This window comes from Muscardinus avellanarius (genome assembly GCF_963383645.1).
Source record: "Muscardinus avellanarius genome assembly, chromosome: 11".
In the NCBI taxonomy this organism is placed as follows: domain Eukaryota; kingdom Metazoa; phylum Chordata; class Mammalia; order Rodentia; family Gliridae; genus Muscardinus; species Muscardinus avellanarius.
In genome coordinates, this window is record NC_137797.1 from 67,625,412 (window position 1) to 67,646,529 (window position 21,118).

The following is a 21,118-nucleotide window of genomic DNA, read 5'->3' on the forward strand; positions in this document are numbered from 1 at the left end:
CTTACACATTCCATATTAACTGTTCGTGTACACACAAGAGCTGGCTGTGGATTCCCAAGCCAGGCAGGTCCTTAATGAATACTGAAGTGGCAGTCCCTCAGCTCAGGCTTACAGGGGAGAATGGCAGGGACAGGAGTTGAGAAACAGTCTTTTGGGCCTAGAGGTGGGTGGCAGCGTGGACAGCTCTCTGGGGTGGGACAGTCCTCCTAAGGATGGGCCAGGGCAGCCAGGCGCTGCTGCACACACTCAGCCGTCAGCCGTGCTTCTGGGTCTGGATCCCAGCAGTCCTCCAGGAGCTCCCTCAGCCCGCAGGGGTCCTGGGAGGAGCAACCAGGAGAAGGCTTGAACCCAGGATCTTGAGTGGACCCAAGGGTTAAAAGGCATAGTCAATATTAACCACTCCCATTTTCCCTTGTCCTTTCTTTTTGTTTTCTCAGGTGGTACTGGGGCACAGGATCTACCACTAAGCTACACAGCCTGATCCTTCCTGGAACCTCTCTCCCCCTTTCTGTCACTGAAATCCAGGCCTCTGAGGCTTGTTCCCAATGAGATAGGCTCCTTAGGAGTCCTCCAAAGGGTCTACCTTTTCCTCTGAGAAGCTAATTCAGGCTGAAAACTTAAAACGTGAATGGAAAGTTGCTCTCCTTCCAACAAGGATGTTCTACAGACAATACCCAATTTCTATTATCTAACCCAACATACACTTGTGCAGTAGACATTTCAAACTGGATGCCAGAAGGGCATCTTGTTAGGATATTATTTGTGCTGGCCCCTGAACTTGCACCATGAGGCATCTGTTCTAACCTTTTTTCTGTGTTTGTGTTTGTGTGGTTCTGGGAATCCAGCCCAGAGTCTCATGCATGCTGGGCACTCAGTGATCTGCCACCAAGCTACACCCTCAGCCCTGCTGTTACACTCTGGACCTAGAACTGGCTTTTATTGGATCACATCAGAAACACAGGTGTGCAGAACAGCACGAGGAATCCTGGTTGAATTCTGGATTTCATTGTGCCAGGAGAGGCACCATCTTGGAGTCAGAGCCTTTAAGCTCTTAAGAAAAAAGTCAGAGAGGGCTTCCCATAGGATAGGACAGAAGAACAGGGCTACCCGATGGTGGAGAGGAGAGAGACAGTGGGCAAGGCTTGTATCTCAGGTAAGTGGAACATGGTATACGAGACTTAGGGTAGAAGAGGGTGAACAGAGGGACAGTGTAGTTCCCGTCCCCCGTCCAGCTGACTGTGAACAGGGGATGGTGGTGGGAGATGAGAGAAGAGAGGAGTAGATAGGCTGGCTCTGGCAGATAAGTCCTTGATGCCCAGACCCAGCCCCCAATCTCCAGGTCCCCAGCTGGCCAGCCTATGTCCTCTTACTGTAGCAAAGGAGCTCCAGGTGGATGGGATGTGGGGGCGCCTTCTCTCCTCTACTACCAAGGCCCACAGCTCACAGGTGGTAGGGCTGCTGCCCAGCTCTGCCTCATAGGCCAGTTGGAAAGGTGGTGGTTTGTTGTCTGGTGGGAAGGACAGGAACCAATTGTTAGCTTGCCCCGAGGGTGCCTCCCATGTAGAGAAACCAGGGAAGAAGTCACCGCTTTCTGGAACCAGGCCAAGAGAAGGGTGAGCCTAGAATGAACAGGTGGGGCACAAGGGATAGGGAATTTACCAAGGCTCAAATCTGGGCAGCGGCTCAGAATCTCCCACAGGAGCAGAGCCAGAGAATAAACATCTGCCCGTTGGAGGGCTGCGCCCCAGTCTTGCAGGTCTAGAGTCTTGTCCAAGAGCTCCGGCGCCATGTACCTCTGGGTGCCAGCCTAGAGAGCAAGATGTGTAGGGCCAAGAAGCATCTTTGTGACAATGTTCATGGCAGCTGTGGTCCATGCAGCATCCCCTCTACTACAGACTCAGCAATGCCCCAACCACAATAAGCACTGCTGCACTGCGGCACTACAGCAGCACCACCATCACCCTGGGCCTCACCCTGACCCAGAGTACTCACCTCCATGATGGCAGCTGGACCCCGGGGTTGAGTAGGAGCCCAGACAGGGGGCTGAGTGAGACCGGGGAGCACCAAGGCCAGGCCCAGATCTCCGATCGCACAAGACCTGTCTTCCCGAATGAGCACATTCTGGCTGCTCAGATCTCGATGGGCAATACCTGGTTTATATTGACCTGTGGGAAAATCCAAATTTGAAAGGATATGCATGTGTATGAGGGTTTTTTCCTCTCTCTCTCTTTTTTCTTTCTTTCTCTCTTTTTGTGTAGTACTGGGAACTAAACCCAGGGGCGTTCAACCTCCAAACTACACCCCCAGCCCAGTATAGTGACACACACTTGTAATCTCACTACTTGAGAGGCAGACACAGTTGGATCACAGGGTCGTGGCCAGCCTCAGCTACTTCATAAGGCTCTCTGAAACTTAATGAGACCCTGTTTCAAAAATATATATATATAATAATACAGAACAAAAAATAGGGCTGGGATGTAGCTAAGAGGTAGAGTACCCCTGGGTTCAATCCCCACTTCTGGAAAGATTAAAAACCTAAAAGATAAAAATAGAGCTGGGGGGAGCCAGACAAAGTGGTGTACAGTTGTAATCCCAGCATTCAGGAAGCTGAGTCAGGAGGATCAAGGTTTAAGGAAAGTTTCAGCTACTTAGTGAGGCCCTTTGCAATTCAGTGAGACCCTGTTTCAAAATAAAGAATAAAATATAGGGCTGTAATCCCAGCACTTGGGAGGCTGAGACAGGAGGATCACACAGGTTCGAAGCCAGCCTTAGCAACTTAGTGAGACCCTGTTTCCAAATAAAAATATAAAAAATAGCTCTGAGAGTATAGCCTGGAGGTAGAAAAGCCCCTGGGTTCCATACCCAATACCACAAAAATAAATAAATAAATAAATAAATAATTTAAAAAATGGAAGCCGGGTATGGTGGTGCATGCTTGTAATCCCAGCATTTGGGAGGCTGAGACCCGGAGGATCGCAGTTCTGGGACAGCCTCAGTTACTTAGTGAGGCCCTCTGCAACTCAGTGAGACCCGGTTTCAAAATAAAGAATAAAAAATAGATGCCAGGTGTGGTGGCGCACGCGTATAATCCCAGTACCACACACACAAAAAAAGAAAAGAATAAAAAATAGGGCAGGGGGTGTAGCTCGGAAGTCGAATGCTCCTGGGTTCCATCCTCAATATTAAAAAAGAAAAAACACTATGCCCTCAGCCCTATTTTATTTTTTATTTTTATTATTTGTTTGTTTGGTACTGGGGATTGAACCCAGAGGCATTCTACCTCTAAGCTACACTTACAGCCCTATTTTATTTTTACATTAAAAAAGAGTCTTGCTAAGTTGTGGAAGACCTCACTAAATTGCTGAGGCTGCCCTCAAACCTGTGATCCTCCTGTCTCAGCCTGCCAAGTACTGGGATTGCACGTTTGCACTCCCACGCTGGCTTCCCTACCCCTTTTGGCCCAGTCCTTCTAATCTAAGGGGGAATTGGACACAGCAGTGTGGCTCCTGACTCCATTAGCTTTCTGCAACCAGTTCACCCACCATCCTGCCAACGCTCCTCATGGAGAAATGCTAGGCCTTGGGCCAGGGACAGTGCCATCCGCAGGGAACTTTCCCAGTCACTGGTATGCTGGGTCAAGTAGTGACACAGGGAGCCCTGAGGAAAAGCAGAGAGAAGCAGGGGCACACAAAGTTAGAGGTGGCTGAGCCATCCCAGGGAGCAGGGATCAATCGACAGCCTCCCCCGTTATGTCCTCTGCAGACAGACACCCAGACAGATCCAGACCAGGACAACAGGCATTGGAGGAATGAGAATGGGCATCAGTCAGGATTTTTTGTTTTTTGTTTTTGCAGTACTGGAGATTAAACCCAGGGGCATTCTACCTCCAAATTATGCTCCCTAGCCCTATTTGTGTGTGTGTGTATGTGTGTGTGTGTGTGTGTGTGTGTGTGTGTGTGGTATTGGGGGTGGAACCCAGAGGCTTTCTACCTCCGGGCTATACTCCCAGACCTATTTTATATTTCATCTGGAAACAGGGTCTCACTAAGTTGCTGAAAGCCTCACTAAGTAGCTGAGGCTGGCTTCGAACCCATGCGATCCTCCTGTCTCAGCCTCCCACCCCTAGCCCTATTTTTTGTTCTTTATTTGAAACAGGGTCTCACTAAGTTATGAAAGGCCTCTCTAAATAGTTAAGACTGGCCACAAACCTGTGATCCTCCTGATTCAGCCTCCCAAATACTGGGAATACAAGTGTGCCCACCATGCTCAGAGAGATTTATTGTTTTTGTTTGGTTCTGGGAGTGGAACCCAGGGGCATTCTAACTGTGGGCTTTCCCCTAGCCATTTTTTAATCTTTTATATTTGGAAGCAGGCTCTTGCTAAATTGCTGAGATTAACCTTGAACCTGTGATCTTCCTATCTCAGCCCCCTAGTACTGAGCAGGCGATTACCCAGCAGTATCAAACGTATATGAAAAATAGTAACTCTAGGTGAACCTTCCTGAGTGCTTACTGTGGCCTAGGTCCTGTGCACATGGCCTCTGTAATCCTCATGATGACCTTAGGAGCAAAGTATTCCAATCCTCCACGTTATAGAAGAGGAGCTTTAAACAGCGCTAAGTAATTTTGCTCAAGGCCAGCTGGTGAGAGAAGTAGATCTCAAATCAAACCAGTCTACTGGCCACGGTGGCCCACACCTGTAATCCCAGTACTGGGGAGGGTAAAATGGGAGGATCACAGATTTGAGGACAGCCTCAACAACTTAATGAGACCCTTTTTCTTTTCTTTTCTTTCTTTTTTTTTTTTTTTTTTTGGTGGTACTGGGAAAGGAACCCAGAGGCTTTCTACCTCTGGGCTATACTCCCAGACCTATTTTATACTTTATTTGGAAACAGGGTCTCACTAAGTTGCTGAGAGCCTCACTCAGTAGCTGAGGCTGGCTTCGAACCTGTGCGATCCTCCTGTCTCAGCCTCCTAAGCGCGGGGATTACAAGCGTGTGCCACCACGCCCGGCCTAATGAGACCCTTTTTCAAAAAAAAAAAAAAAAAAAAAAAAAGTAGACAGAGCACTGCATGGTGCAGATGCTTATCAACCCAACATTTGGGAGGTTGAGACAGGAGGATCGCAGTTGGCAGATAGCCTCAGCTACTTGGTGAAGTCTTTTGAAGTCAGTGAGACCCTGTTTCAAAATAAAGAATAAAAAAATAGGGCTGGGGGTGTAGCTCAGAGATAGAATGTCCCTGGTTTCCATCCCCAGTACCAAAAAAAAAAAAAAAAAAAAAAATCCGGGCATGGTGATGTAAGTTTGTAATCCCAGTACTTGGGAGGCTGAGACAGGAGGATGGGAGGTTCAAGAACAGCCTCAACAATGTGGAGAGACCCAGCAACCTAGCGAAACCCTCTTTCAAACTAAAAAATAGAGCTGAAGGTGTGTGGCTCAGAGGTAGAACTTCTCTGGGTTCAATCCTCAGTACCAACAATAAAAATAAATAAAATAAATGAACAGGACTGGGTGTAGGTCCGAGGAAGAATGCCTGTGAGTTCAGTCCTCCATACTGCAATAAACGAATAAAATCCAAGCAGCCTGACTAAAGAGTCACGTGTGTGTGTGTGTGTGTGTGTGTGTGTGTGTCTGTCTGTCTGTTAGAAGGGATTGAACCCAGGGGTAATCTACCTTCCAGATACACCCCCAGCCCTATTTTATTTTTATTTTGAAACTGAGTCTTGCTAGATTGACAAGAGTCTCACTACTTGCTAAGGAGGTTCTCGAACCTGCGATCTTCCTGTCTCAGCTTCCCAAGTACTGGGATTACAGGAGTATACTACTGCACCCATCTAAGAGCCACTCACTAGTGTGTGTGTGTGTGTGTGTGTGTGTGTGTGTGTGTGTGACCTGGGGGTACTCTACCTCTGAGCTAAACCCCAGCCCTATTTTATTTATTTATTTTTTATTTTTTTGGTCGTATTAGGGATGGAACCCTGGAGCCTCCTACCTCTGGACTACACTCCCATACCTATTTTATATTTTATTTGGAAACAGGGTCTCTTAAACCAGCTGAGGCTGGCTTTGAACCTGCACGATCCTCCTGTCTCAGTCTCCCAAGTGCCGGATTACATGTGTGCGCCACTACGCCCAGCTCCAATTTTATTTATTTATTTATTTATTTATTTATTTATTTATTTATTTATTTTGGTGGTACTGGGGCTCCTGGAAACCCTTCTACATCCGGGTTACACTCCCAGACCTATTTTTATATTTTTATTTGGAAACAGGGTCTCTTAAGCCAGCGTGGCTGGCTTTGAACCTGCGCGATCCACCTGTCTCCGCCTCCCAAGCAAAGGGATTACAAGCGTGCGCCACCATGCCCGGCCCTATTTTATTTTTTTATCATTTATTTATTTGTGGTCCTGGGGATAAAACCTGGGGCATGCTACCTCTGAGCTACACCTTCATCCCTAATTTATTGTCTTTATTTATTTATTAATTTATTGCAGAACTGGGGATGGAACCCAGAGGCATTCTATCCCTGACCTATATCCCAAGCCCTATTTTATTCTTTATAATGAACTAGGGTCTCACTAAGCTTCAGAGGGCCTCACTAAGTAGCTGAGGCTGGCCATGAACCTTCAATCCTCTGGTCTTAGCCTCTCAGGTACTGGGATTATAAGTGTGTGTCACCATGGATGGCTATCTTTATTTTTTGAAACAGGGTCAAGGTGGGCATGGTGGTGCATGCTTGTAAACCCCATACTTGGGAGGCTGAGATAGGAGGATTGCAGGTTTCCAGCCAGTTTCAGGAATTTAGTGAGGTCCTCTGCAACTTAGTGAGACCCTTCCTGTTTCAAAATAAAAAATAAAATAGGGCTGGGGAGCTGGGCATGGTGGCGCACACTTGTAATCCCAGCATTTGGGAGGCTGAGACTGGAGGACTACGGTCCGAGGACAGCCTCAGCTACTTAGTGAGGCCCTCTGCAACTCAGTGAGACCCTGTTTCAAAATAAAGAATAAAAAATTGGGCAGGGGGAGTAGCTCAGAGGTCAAATGCCTCTGGGTTCCATCCCCAGACCCACAATAAATAAATAAATAAATAAATAAGGTGGGGATGTAGCTTAGAGGTAGAATGCCACTGGGTTCAATCCCCAGACCCACAATAAATAAATAAATAAATAAATAAATAAATAAATAAATAAGGTGGGGATGTAGCTTAGAGGTAGAACGCCACTGGGTTCAATCCCCATTAAAAAAGAAAAAAGGAAAAAGAAGGAAACAGGGTCTCACTAGGTTGTTGAGAGTCTCACTATTTGCTGAGGCTGTCTTCCAACCTGCAATCCTCCTGTCTCAGCTCCCCAAGCAGTGGGATTACAAGCTTGTATAACCACATCCTGCTCTCTATTTATTTATTTGTCTGTTTGTTTGTTTTGCGGTGGTACTGGGAGTAAAGAACCCAGGGACTCTCTACCTCCAGACTATACCCATAGCTGTACTTTTATTTTTTTACTTGGAAACAAGGTCTTTTTAAGTTGCTGAGAGCCTCACTAATTTGTCCAGGCTGGCCTTGAACCTGTGATCCTCCTGTTTCAGCCTCCCAAGTACTGAGATTACAGGTCTGTGCCACATTTGCCCAGCTTATTTTTTATTTTGAAACAGGGTCTCTCTAAGTTGCTGAGTGTCTGGATAAATTGCTGAGGCTGGCCTCAAACCTGCAATTTTCCTGTCTCAGCTTCCCAAGTACTGGAACCATATCCAGCAAGTTACTCATATTAATAACCACCTTAGACCGATGCAGAGGACTTGGTACAATGACAGAAAAGGAGGAGGCAGGGCAAATTAGTGAGGGCTTTCCCTGGTTGGATATCAGGTCAGGGGTTAAAACACATGGGTAAACTGGGCGTGGTGGCGCAAGCTTCTAATCCCAACATTTGGAAGGCTGAGACAGGAGACTGTGGTTTGCTGCCAGCCTCAGCTACTTAGTAAGGTCCTTTGCAACTCAGTGAGACCCTGTTTCAAAAAAATAAAAATAATAAAAATAGGACTGGGGTTGTAGCTTGGAGGTAGAATGCCCCTGGGTTCCATCCCTAGTACTGTAAAAAGAAAAAACAGCAACAACACACAGATAGCACTGGAGGGTTAGAGAGCGGCAGGTAGTAGTAGCAAATGGGAACAGGCGCAAAGGAGCAATAGAACCCTCCATTCGAGAAGCATTATCAGCCGGGCGTGGTGGCACACACCTGTAATACCAGTTCTTGGGAAGCTGAGACAGAAGGATTGCAGGTTTGAGGACAGCCTCAACAACTTAGCGAGACCGGTTTCAAAATAAAAATAAATAGGGCTGGAGCTGGAGCTGTAGCTTGGGGGTAGAATGTCCCTGGGTTCAAACCCCAGGAGAAAGAAAGGAAAGAAAGAAAGAAAGAAAGAAAGAAAGAAAGAAAGAAAGAAAGAAAGAAAGAAAGAAAGGAAGGAAGGAAGAAAGAAAGAAAGGAAGAAAGAAAGAAAGAAAAAGGGAGAGAGAGATAGGAAAGAAGGAAGCACATTACTGAGTACCTTCAGTGTGCCAACTGTGTTCAGACACCAAGGTGGCTCAAGGACAGATAAGAGATAATGATAATAGGTGCAGATAAAGTGCAGTAAGTGGCACAATAAGGAAAAGAAGCCAGGTGCTATAAATATTTTTTTTGTGGTACTGGGGGTGGAACCCAGAGGCTTTCTACCTCCGGGCTATACTCCCAGACCTAGTTTATATTTTATTTGGAAACAGGGCCTCACTAAGTTGCTGAGAGCCTCACTAAGTAGCTGAGGCTGGCTTTGAACCCGTACGATCCTCCTGTCTCAGCCTCCCAAGCGCAGGGATTACAAGCGTGCGCCACCACGCCCGGCTCCCAGTGCTATGAATATAAAGCAAAAATGACTAACCCTAGCCAGACGTGGTGGCGCACGCTTGTAATCCCAGCATTCGGGAGGCTGAGACAGAAGGATTGCGTGGTTCACAGACAGCCTCAGCTACTTAGTGAGGCCCTTTGCAGCTCAGTGAGATCCTGTTTCAAAATAAAGAATAAAAAATAGGGCTGGGAGTGTTGCTCAGAAGAGAATGCTTCTGGGTTCAATCCCTAGTACCGTAAATAAATAAATAAATAAATAAATAAATAAATAAATAAATAAATAAAGTGACTAAGCTTGTCTGGAGAGTCAGAGAAATAAGTTAAATGAACAAAAAAGTGATTTTCAAGAAGGGCCAGGAGGAAAATGATCAGAAAAGGAAATTTCCAGAAGCCAGAAGTCAAGATAAGAGATGGAGGAGCTTTGGGGCTAATAAAGTCCAGGGAAAGGCCACTGCCTTTGGACACTGAAACAGATTGACAAAGTTAAACCACGGTGAGGCAAAGGAGTGGGTTCCAGGAGCTCTTCCACAAGTAGATGAGAACAAACAGTGCTTCTGATGTAAGCAGGACTAAGCAGTCAGGATTAAGGAGCCACACTCCAAACCACACAGATGTTGAGAAAATAACTTTCCTTTTCTGTTTTTGGAGAGTACAGTACTAGGGATTGAAAGCAGGGTATTCTAAATCCAAGCTACATTCCCAGCACTGTGTGTGTGTGTGTGTGTGCGCGCGGTACTGGGGATGGAACCCAGGGGTATTTTACCTCTGACCTCCGAGCTACACCCTCAGTCCTATTTTTATTTATTTATTTTTTATTTTTTTTGGTGGTACTGGGGTTCCTGGAAACACTTCTACCTCCGGGCTACACTCCCAGACCTATTGTATATTTTTATTTGGAAACAGGGTCTCTTAAGCCAGAGAGGCTGGCTTCAAACCTGTGCCATCCTCCTGTCTCTGCCTCCCAAGTGCCGGGATTACAAGCGTGAGCCACCACGGCCGGCTTCTATTTTTTATTCTTTATTTTGAAACAGGTCTCACTGAGCTGCAAAGGACCTCACCAAGTATCTGAAGCTGTGTGAAAACCGCGATCCTCCAGTCTCATCCTCCCAAATGCTGGAATTACAAGCATGTGCCATCACGCCCAGCTCCAGCATTTTTAAAATTAATTAATTAGCCTATTAATTGATTAATGGTGCTGGGGATTGAACCCAGTGGCATTCTACCTCCAAGCTACACCTCAAGCCCGAGTTTTTATTCATTTTTTTTTTTAAGGTACTGCGGATGGAACCCAGGGGCATTCTATCTCTCTGAACGACACCCCCAGCCCTATTTTTTATTCTTTATTTTGAAACAGGGTCTCACTGAGTTGCAGAGGGCCTCACTAAATAGAGAGGCTGCTCGCGAACCGTGATCCTCCTGTCTCAGCCTCCCAAATGCTGGGATTACAAGCATGCGCCACCACGCCCGGCAGTTTATTCTTTCCTTCTTTATTTTTTTGTGTGTGGTACTGGAGGTGGAACCCAGGGGCTTTTCTACCTGCGGGCTATACACCCAGATCTATTTTATACTTTATTTGGAAACAGGGTCTCATTAAGTTGCTGAGAGCCTCACTAAGTAGTCAAGGCTGGCTTTGAACCTGTCCAATCCTCCTGTCTCAGCCTCCCAAGTGCTGGTATTACAAGCGTGCGCCACCAGGCCCAGCCTTATTCTTTATTTTAAAACAGGATCTCACTGCTTGCTGAGGCTGTCCTCGAACCTGCGATCTTCCTGTCTCAGCTTCCCAGTACTGGGATTATAGGCATGTGCCACAGTGTTTGCTATTTTTTGTTCTTAAATAGGATCTCAAAGTAGCTGGACTTGTTGGCACACCCCTATGATTCCAGTTCTTGGGAGGCTAAGGCTGGAGGATCGCAGGTGGGAGGAAAGCCTCAGCAAATAGCAGGAATCTCATTAACCTAGTGAGACCCTGTTTTAGAACAAAAATAAAAATAGAGCTGTTTTAGAATAAAAATAAAGAGCGGGCGTGGTGGCTCACGCTTGTAATCCCAGCATTCGGGAGGTATAGACTGGAGAATCGCGGTTCGCGGACAGCCTCAGCTACTTAGTGAGGCCCTTTGTAACTCAGTAAGACCTGGTTTCAAAATAAAGAATGAAAAATAGGGCAGGGGGTATAGCTCGGAGGTCAAATGCCCCTGGGTTCCATCCCTAGACCTGCAAAAATAAATAAATAAATAAATAAGCATAAATAAATAAAAAATAAAAATAAGCCGGGCATGGTGGCGCATGCTTGTAATCCGCATGTTTGTAATCCTCGTGTTTGGGAGGCTGAGACAGGAGGATCGCTCAGGTTCGAAGCCAGCCTCAGCTGGCTTAAGAGCCCCTGTTTCCAAATAAAATATTAAAAAAATAGGTCTTGGAGTGTAGCCCGGATTTAGAAGGCCCCTGGGTTCCATCCCCAGTACCACCAAAAAAAAAAAAAAAAAAAAAAGAATAAAAATAAAAATAGAGCTGGGTGTGGTGACACATGCTTGTATTTCCAGTACTTGGGAGACTGAGACAGGAGGATCCCTCAAGTTGGAAGCCAGCCTCAGCAACTTAGATCCTGTTTCAAAATAAAAAATAGCCGGGCATTGTGGCACATGCTTGTAATCCCTGTACTTGGCCTCAGCTACTTAGTGAGGCCCTCCACAATTTAGTGAGAACTTGTTTAAAAATAAATAATAGGGCCGGGCGTGGTGGCGCACGCTTGTAATCCCCGCGCTTGGGAGGTGGAGACAGGAGGATCGCCCAGGTTCGAAGCCAGCCGTGCTGGCGTAAGAGACCCTGTTTCAAAAATATAAAATAGGTCTGGGAGTGTAGCCCGGAGGAAGGAGGGCTTCCAGGAACCCCAGTACCACCAAAAAATAAAATAAAAAAATAAATAAATAAATAATAGGACAGGGGGTCAGGGGGTGTAGCTCAGAGGTCGGTCAAATGCCCCTGGGTTCCAGCTCCAGACCCGCAAAAAAAAAAAAGCCTCCCCCGCAAAATATAAATAAATAAATAAATAAATAAACTGAGCATGGTGGCGCATGCTTGTAATCCCAGCATTCCAGAGGCTGAAATGGGAGAATTCTGGTTCTCAGCCAGCCTCAGCTACTTAGTGAGGCCCTTTGCAATTCAGTGACACCCTGTTTCAAAATAAATAAAAAACAGGGCTGGGGGTATAACTCAGAGGTAGAATACCCCTGGGTTCCATCCCCAGTACTACATAAAAATAAAATAAATAAAGAATAAAAAATTAGGCTGGGGGTGTAGCTCAGAGGTAGAATGCCCCTGGATTCTATCCCCAGTATTGCAAATATAAAATTAAAAAAAAGATATATATATATTTATTTTATTTTATTTTTTTTGCGGGTCTGGGGATGGAACCCAGGGGCATTCAACCTCTGAGCTACACCCCCTGCCCTATTTTTTTTTTTTTTTTTGGAAACAGCTGAGGCTGTCCACAAACTGTGATCCTCTGGTCTCAGCCTCCCAAATGCTGGGATTACAAGTGTGCGCCATCATGCCCGGCTAATAAAATAAAAATTAAAAAAAATTAAGATAATAGGGCTGGGATGGTAGCTTGGAGATAGAATGCCCCTGGTTCCATCCCTAGTACTGCAAAAAAAAGAAAAGAAAGAAAGAAAGAAAGAGAAAAGAAAAGAAAGAAAACCAGTCTGAGAATGTAGCTCAGAGGTAAAATGCCCCTGGGTTCAATTCCCAGTAACACACACACACACATACACACACACACACACACATACACACACAAATAAAAGTGAAAGAAATGGCCTGACTAGGTTGCTTGAGAGTCTCCCAAAATTGCTGAGGCTGTCCTTGAACCTGTGATTCTTTTTTTTTTTTTTTTTTTTTGCAGGTCTGGGGATGGAACCCAGGGACATTTGACCTCCGAGCTACACCCCCTGCCCTATTTTTTATTCTTTATTTTGAAACCGGGTCTCACTGAGTTGCAGAGGGCCTCACTAAGTAGCTGAGGCTGTACGCGAACCACGATCCTCCAGTCTCAGCCTCCCGAATGCTGGGATTACAAGCGTGCGCCACCACGCCCGGCTCTTGAACCTGTGATTCTCCTGTCTCAACCTCCCAAATACTGGAATTACAGACATATACAACCATGACCTGCCTGCTACTTTAATTTTTTTTTTTTTTTTTTTTTTTTTTGCAGGTCTGGGGATGGAACCCAGGGGGATTTGACCTCCGAGCTACACCCCCTGCCCTATTTTTTATTCTTTATTTTGAAACCGGGTCTCATTGAGTTGCAGAGGGCCTCACTAAGTAGCTGAGGCTGTTTGCGAACCGCGATCCTCCAGGTCTCAGCCTCCCGAATGCTGGGATTACAAGCGTGCGCCACCACGCCCGGCTTTAAAATTTTTTTTTAATATTTATTTATTTTGTGGTACTGGGGTTCCTGGAAGCCCTTCTACCTCCGGGTTACACTCCCAGACTTATTTCATACTTTTTTATTTTTGGAAACAGGGTCTCTTAAACCAGAGCGGCTGGCTTCGAACCTGCGTGATCCTCCTGTCTCCACCTCCCAAACTCGGGGATTACAAGCATGCGCCACCACGCCCGGCCCCTGCCCTATTTTTAATTCTTTATTTTGAAACCGGGTCTCACTGAGTTGCAGAGGGCCTCACTAAGTAGCTGAGGCTGTTCGAGAACCAAAATCTTCCAGTCTCAGCCTCCCAAATGCTGGGATTACAAGCGTGTGCCACCACGCCTGGCTTTATTTATTTATTTATTTATTTATTTATGTGGTACTGGGGGTGGAACCCAGGGACTTTTCTACCTCCCGGCTATACTCCCAGATCGATTTTTTATACTTTATTTGGAAACAGGGTCTCACTAAGTTGCTGAGAGCCTCACTAAGTAGCTGAGGCTGGCTTTGAACCTGTGCGATCCTCCTGTCTCAGCCTTCCAAGCACTGGGATCACAAGCGTGCACCACCACGCCAGGCCTAACTTTTTATTTTAAGACAAAGTCTCACTAAATTTCCCAGGCTGGCTTTCAAACCTGTGATCCTCCTGTCTCAGCCTCCCAAGAATTGGGATTACAGGTATGGGCCACCATGCCTGGATCTGGTAAGACCTTCCTTATCTTTCTCTCTCTCTCTCTCTCTTTTTTTTTTTTTTTTTGGCACTGGGGGTTGAACCCAGGGCACTCAAGGGCAATCTACCACTGAGCTACACCCTTGGCCCTTTTGACATGTTTTTTTTTTTTTTTTTTTTTTTTTTTTTTTTTTTTTTGGTGGTACTGGGGTTCCTGGAAGCCCTTCTACACTGAGCTACACTCCGGGCTACACTCCCAGACCTATTTTTACATTTTTATTTGGAAACAGGGTCTCCTAAGCCAGCGCGCGCGGCTGGCTTCGAACCTGCGCGATCCTCCTGTCTCCGCCTCCCAAGCGCAGGGATTACAAGCGTGCGCCACCACGCCCGGCTTTTTACATGTTTTTAAAATATTTTTATAACACTGAAGATGGAACCCAGGGCCCTTCTACTTCCAGGCTACACTCGCATACCTATTTTTTCATTTGAAAACAGGGTCTCACTATTTTGAAGAAGGCCTCACTAAATTGCTGAGGCTAGATGAGAACATGGGATCCTCCTGTCTCAGCCTCCCGTTTACTAGAATTACAGTCATGAGCCACCACACCTGGCTTTTATTTTTTTTTTTTTTTGACCTGGGGATTGAATTCAGAGGAATTCTACCTCTGAGCTACACCTCCAGCCCTATTTTATTTTTATTTTGAAACAGCCTCTCACTAGGTTAATAAGAGTCTCACTATTTACTGAAGCTGTCCTCAAACCTGCAATCCTCCTGTTTCAGCCTCCCAAGTACTGGGATTACAAGCCTGTGCCACCATGCCCAACCCTATAATTGATTGATTGATTGATTGATTGATTGATTGATGCAGTACCGGGGATGGAACCCAGGGTCCTTCTACCTCCAAGCTACACCCTATTTTTCCTTTATTTTTAAACAGGGTCTCACTGAGTTGCAAATCACGAGGTAGCTGAGGCTGTCTGCAAACCATGATCCTTCTGTCTCAGCTTCCCAAATGCTGGGCTTACAAGCGTGTGCCACCATGCCTGGCTTTATTTTTTATTTGAAACAGGTTCTCATTAAATTGTGGAGGGCCTCACTAAGTAGCTAAGCCTGGCTGCAAACTTTTGATCCTCCTATCTCAGCCTCCCAGGTACTGGGATTACAGTGGTATGCCACCACACCTGGCTTTTATTTTTATTTTGAAACAGGGTCTCACTATGTTGATAAGAGTCTCACTACTTGCTGAGGCTGTCCTGGAACCTGCAATTCTCCTATTTTAGCCTCCCAAATACTGGGATTACAGGTGTGTTGTGTCACCATGCCTGTCTTTATTTTTTGTTTTGAATCGGGCCTCGGTAAGTTGTTGAGGCTGGCCTCAAACCTAAGATCCTCCTGTCTAAGCCTCCCAAGTACTGAGATTACATGCATGCACCACCACAACTAGCTATCATTTTCATCAAGGTTGGGAATATTAACTGTTTTGATTTTTCTGTTCCCATATCTATGTTTTATTTTATCTTATTATTTATTTATTTATTTATTTATTGCGGGTCTGGGAGATGGAACCCAGAGGCATTTGACCTCTGAACTACACACCCTGCCCAATTTTTAATTCTTTATTTTGAAACAGGGTCTCACTGAGTTGCAGAGGGCCTCACTAAGTAGCTGAGGGTGTCCGTGAACCGCGATCCTCAGGTCTCAGCCTCTCAAATGCTGGGATAACAAGCGTGCGCCACCATGCCCGGCTTCCCATATCTATAGTTTATGAGTTAAAAATATTGACATGAAGCTGGGCATGGTGGCGCACACCTGTAGTCCCAGCATTTGGGAGGCTGAGACAGGAGGATCGCGGTTCACAGACAGCCTCAGTTATGTAGTGAGGCCCTTTGTAACTCAGTGAGACCCTGTTTCAAAATAATAAAGAATAATCTGGGTGTGGTGGCACACACTTGTAATCCCCGTGCTTGGGAGGCTGAGACAGGAGGATCGCACAGGTTCGAAGCCAGCCTCAGCTACCGAGTGAGGCTCTCAGCAATTTAGTGAAACCCTGTTTCCAAATAAAATATAAAATAAGTCTGGGAGTGTAGCTCGGGGGTAGAAAGCCTCTGGGTTCCACCCCAGTACTACCAAAAACCAAACAAACGAACAAAAAATAATAAAGAATAAAAAAATAGGGCTGGGGGTGTAGCTCGGGGATAGAATGCCTTGGGTTCCATCCCCAGTACCAATTAAAAAAAAAAAAAAAATAGGGCTGGGAGTGTAGTTCAGAGGTAGAATGCCCCTGAGTTCCATCCTCAGTCACACACACACACACACACACACACACACACACACACACACAACTAACATGAACTAAATAGGTGGCACGTGTACCTGGGAGAATAAGACAGAAAGATTGCTTGTGCCCAAGCATTTATAGCCAGCTGAGTAACATAGGGAGACCTGATCTCAAAACAAGAAAGAAAAAGAAAAAAATAATAATGTGTATTGTTTGTGTAATAAAAAAAAGAAATAAAACAATAAAAATTTCTTTAGAGAACGGAAAGTATAAAGAAGTTTGTCTGGGACTCTGCTACCATGCGGCCCCACCTCTGCACACATAAGCATAGATACACATGTACATGCATTCCTTGGTCCTCACCTTGGGGTGTAGTTCCAGTACCAGCAGGGGCCCAGAGGGCAGGGGGCTGGGGCCCCCCCGGCCAGCAGTGATAAAGCGGACAATGTGGTCATGCTGTAGGCCTGGCAGCTCGTACACTGCTCTCTCTGCTCGGAACTGGGCCACAGCTCTTGGGGGGAAGGCTTTGATGGCTACCAGCTCGCCTTGCAGCCTCCCGGCCCACACCACCGCGTGTCCTCCTTCCCGGATTACCTAGTGAGGACATAGTGCTGGGTGCAGGCCTCTGAGCCAGCGCCAGGGCTGGGCTTCCTCCCCAGCCCAACCTTCAGGAATACCCAGAGGAGCCCTTCCTCCCTCCCCGGGGCACCTGGGAGAAACAGAGCTCAGGCAGCTCAGGCAGCTCCTCGCTCCAGTCCCTGTCGGGCTCTGGCTCTGGCTCTGGCCCACTGTGCTCCCTGTGGGCTTTTCTCTGTAGCAGGGCTGGGGTGAAAAGAGCCTTAGGGTCAGAGTGCACAAGCACGGGGACAGAAAAGGGGGCTCTGTGGGAAGGAGTCTTTTTGGGAAGAGAGCTTTATGCAAGGCAATGGGAGGCAGGTTGTAGAGATCTCAGGACTTTGAGGGTTGTGTTTTGGTTGCAAGGGAGAGATGGGGCAGGTTAGTACCGAAGATGATGCTGCCCAGCAGAAGCAGGAGGAGGAGAAGCAGCCCCAGGAGCACCAGCGCCATCCAGATGGACTCACCTGGACAACAAGCAACAACACAGGTGGGTGGGCACCGCTCCAAATGCTCTCTGCACCTCTCCCCTCCTCAGAGCTTGCTTCTCAACCCACCCCCATCTTGGTCACAAGCCCCCTTATCTCCAGTCACCAGGGCAACCAGCTTCCCAAGGCCAAGAGGAGGGAAGCTTGGAGCGGGGGTAGGGTGAGAACTGGCCCTGGTTCTACCTCTCACCCTAACCTGGGCCCCGCCCCCACAAGGGCTCCAGCCTCCCACCCTGGGCTGGTAGCTACCTGGGGCAGCCAGGGGGTCCTGGGGGCCAGGCGCCCCCGGGCTCCCTGGAGAAGGCAGATGGCTGTAATTGGCATTGCAGAAGTCAGTGCCACAGGAGCAGGTGAAGAGAGTGGAGCTGGGGCTGGGGTGGGCTCGGGGCCTTGGGTCACAATGGAGGGACTCACAGCCTGGCTCATCACTGTCTCGGCATCCTGATGGGGTGGGATGAGGAAGAGGAGAAAAAGGGAGCAGGGGAGCGAGCACAATGGGGTCTGGGGACAGAGAGGATAAATCCCCTCTCTAGCAGAGCAACTGTTCCATCTCGCATGGGCTTTTCTTTCCCTCTGCACATTCCACTTCTCCCCTTCTTCCCTCTTGGCTGCCACCCACACCCAGGAAATGCCTGGCTCCCACCCTAGCTATCACCTGCCATATACTTTGCCATTCACCTTGCATCTCCACCTGTGCCCGGCCTTGGGTCAGGTTCCAGATCCCAAAGCAGCAGCGGCTGTAGAGGCAGCGGATAACTCTGGGAGGCCCTGGCCCTGCGTCTAGCAGCTCCCCCAGTGACTTTGTGCTCCCCCGCACTCCAGGGGCCTCAAAGAACACACAGGTCCGCCTGTTTGGGGGTGCTGAGGCCCAGGGTAGGGAAAGGGAGAATTCAAGAAGGAGTAAATGCAAGGGCAAAAACAGTAGCCAAGAGGACAGACAAAACATGATTTTCAAATCCCAGGATCAGTAAAGCCACAGGAGAAATCCGGTCAGCAGAGGCTGGAATCCAACCCCACCATGAGGACACAGAGCTCTACCCTTCACCCTCATGCATCCAGCCCACCTACCACTCTTCCAAGGGGGGTGCTGCTTCAAGAGCCCCTTTCCCACACTAGATGGGTGTGAAGACCTTGGCCCTCCCTGGAGACACTTACCTTGCACAGCTGCAGGAAGCAGTGCCCAAAGCCCCAGTGGCCCCAGCATCCTGCTGGGGGATGGCGACAGCAGGAGGACAGCAGAAACCAGCACAGCTGCCCCTGGCCAAAGCTAGCTGCCGACACCGGGCACTATGGGGCTTTCTCAGTCCCCAACTCCGCCCCTCTGTCCTATCCTGGTTTCTGTGGGGGAGAAGGCTGCTGTGGAGGAGAGGGTGGGTATGAAGAAAACCAGGAAAAAAGGGAGGAACAGAGAACCAATCTCATATCCTCCTCTCTTCAGCCACCTCCTCTTTTCTCTGCAGAGAGGGAAGAGGGGGGTCTTGAAGGCCCTGCTGAGACACCTACAATACTTAACTTCAAATCTCTGTCCTTTGCTGACCTTAGAAGATGCCAGATCAAGCTGAATGTGGTGGCCCAGTCCCATAAACCCAATACTTAGAAGGCTGAGACAGGAGGATGACAGATTCTCAGCCAGTACTGATAAATTAGCAAGGCCTCTGCAATTTAGTGAGACCTTGTTTCAAAATAAAAATATTGGAAGCCGGGCGTTGTGGCGCACGCTTGTAATCCCCGCGCTTGGGAGGCAGAGACAGGAGGATCGCGCAGGTTTGAAGCCAGCCTCACTGGCTTAAGAGACCCCGTTTCTAAATAAAAAAGTATATAAAAAATAGGTCTGGGAGTGTAGCCCAGAGGTAGAAGGGTTTCCAGGAACCACAGTACCACCAAAAATAAAATAAAATAAAATTGGAGGCTGAGACTGAAGGATTGCGGTTTGCGGACAGCCTCAGCTACTTAGTGAGGCCCTCAGCAACTCAGTGAGACCCTTTTTCAAAATAAAGAATAAAAGGCTGGGCATGGTGGTGCATGCTTGTAATTACAGCATTCGGGAGGCTGAGACCAGAGGGAGGCTGAGACCAGAGGATGGTGGTTCATGAACAGCCTCAGCTACTTAGTGAGGCCCTCTGCAACTTAGTGAGACCCTGTTTCAAAATAAAGAATAAAAATTAGGGCAGGGGGTGTAGCTTGGAGGTCGAATGCCCCTGGGTTCCATCCCATGTTCTGCAAAGAAGAAAGAAAAAAAGAAAGAAAGGAAAGAAGGAAGGAAGGAAGGAAGGAGAGGGAGGGAGGGAGGGAAGGAGGGAAGGAAGGAAGGAAAGAAGGAAAAAAGAGAGAAAGTAAGCCGGGCATGGTGGTGCAAGCCTGAAATTCCATTACTTGGGAGGCTGAGGCAGGAGGATTGCAGGTTTGCAGACAGCTTCAGCAATTTTTTTTTTTTTTTTTTTTTGGTGGTCCTGGGGATGGAACCCAGGGGCCTTCTACCTCTGGGCTACACTCCCAGACCTACTTTATATTTTATTTGGAAACAGGGTTTCTTAAGCCAGCTGAGGCTGGCTTCGAACCTGCGCGATCCTCCTGTCTCAGCCTCCCAAGTGTGGGATTATAAGTGTTCGCCACCACGCCCGGCATGCGAAACCTGGTTTCAAAAACAAAAACAGGCTGGACATTTTGGCACAGGTTTGTAATCCCAGTATTTGAGCCACACTCTCAGCCTTATTTTTATTTACTTACTTTATTTATTTATTTTTGAAGTACTGGGTCTTTCTTTCTTTCTTTCTTTCTTTCTTTCCTTCTTTCTCAGGTGTGGGATGGAACACAGGGACATTTGACCTCTGAGCTACACCCCCTGCCCTATTTTTATTCTTTATTTTGAAACAGGGTCTCACTAAATTGCAGAGGGCTCCACTAAGGACCCTGCAATCCTCTAGCTTCCCAAGTACTGGAATTACAAGCATGCACCACGGTGCCCAGCTTTTATTTTATTTATTGGGGGGTTGGGGATTAAACCCAGGGCATTCTAACCCCGAAGCTACACCCCAGCTTAATTTTTTATTCTCTCTCTCTCTCTCTGTGTGTGTGTGTGTGTGTGTGTGTGTGTGTGTGTGTGTGTATTACTGAGGATGGAACCCAGGGGTCTTCTACCTCTGGACTATACTCCCAGACCTATTTTCTATTTTATTTGGAAACAGGGTCTCACTAAGTTGCTGAGCCTGGATTTGAATCTGCAGGGTCCTCCTGTCTCAGCCTCCCAAGTACTGGGATTACAAGTGGGCACCAGCATTCCCAGTTTATTTTTTATTTATTTATTTTTGTGGTACTATAGATGGAACCCAGGGGCTTTCTACCTCTGGGCTACATTCCCAGAATAATTTTATATTTTATTTGGAAACAGGGTCTCACTAAGTTGCTGCGAGTCTCACTAAGTAGCTAAGGCCGGCAGCAAACTGTAGTCCTCCTGATTCAGCTTCCTGAATGCTGGAATTACAAGCATGCGCCACCACGCCCAGCTTTCCTTTTTATTTTTTATGTTAAAACAAGGCCCTGCTAAATTATTGCTGATGCTAGCCTTGAACCTGCAACCCTCCTGTCTCATGTTCCTAATACTGGGATGACAAGAATGCACCACCCAGCCGGGCATGGTGGCACACGCTTATAGTGTCAGCATTTGGGAGGCTGAGACAGGAGGATTGCATAGGTCCGAAGCCTGCCTCAGCTACTTAGTGAGGCCCTTTGCAACTTAGTGAGACCCTGTTTCTAAATAAAGAATAAA

General features: G+C 47.2%; 1 protein-coding gene across 1 annotated transcript; it reads right to left on the minus strand.

The window, feature by feature from the left end:
• Positions 1-1,423: 1,423 nt before the first annotated feature.
• Positions 1,424-18,556, minus strand: AMHR2 (anti-Mullerian hormone receptor type 2; the record flags this gene model as incomplete). The annotated part of the gene is made up of 10 exons (XM_080705433.1): positions 1,424-1,507; positions 1,664-1,807; positions 1,993-2,165; positions 3,543-3,657; positions 16,613-16,843; positions 16,959-17,071; positions 17,254-17,331; positions 17,602-17,793; positions 18,031-18,213; positions 18,508-18,556. 10 exons carry the CDS (start codon positions 18,554-18,556, stop codon positions 1,424-1,426), a joined length of 1,362 nt encoding a protein of 453 aa, XP_080561559.1.
• Positions 18,557-21,118: the final 2,562 nt, after the last annotated feature.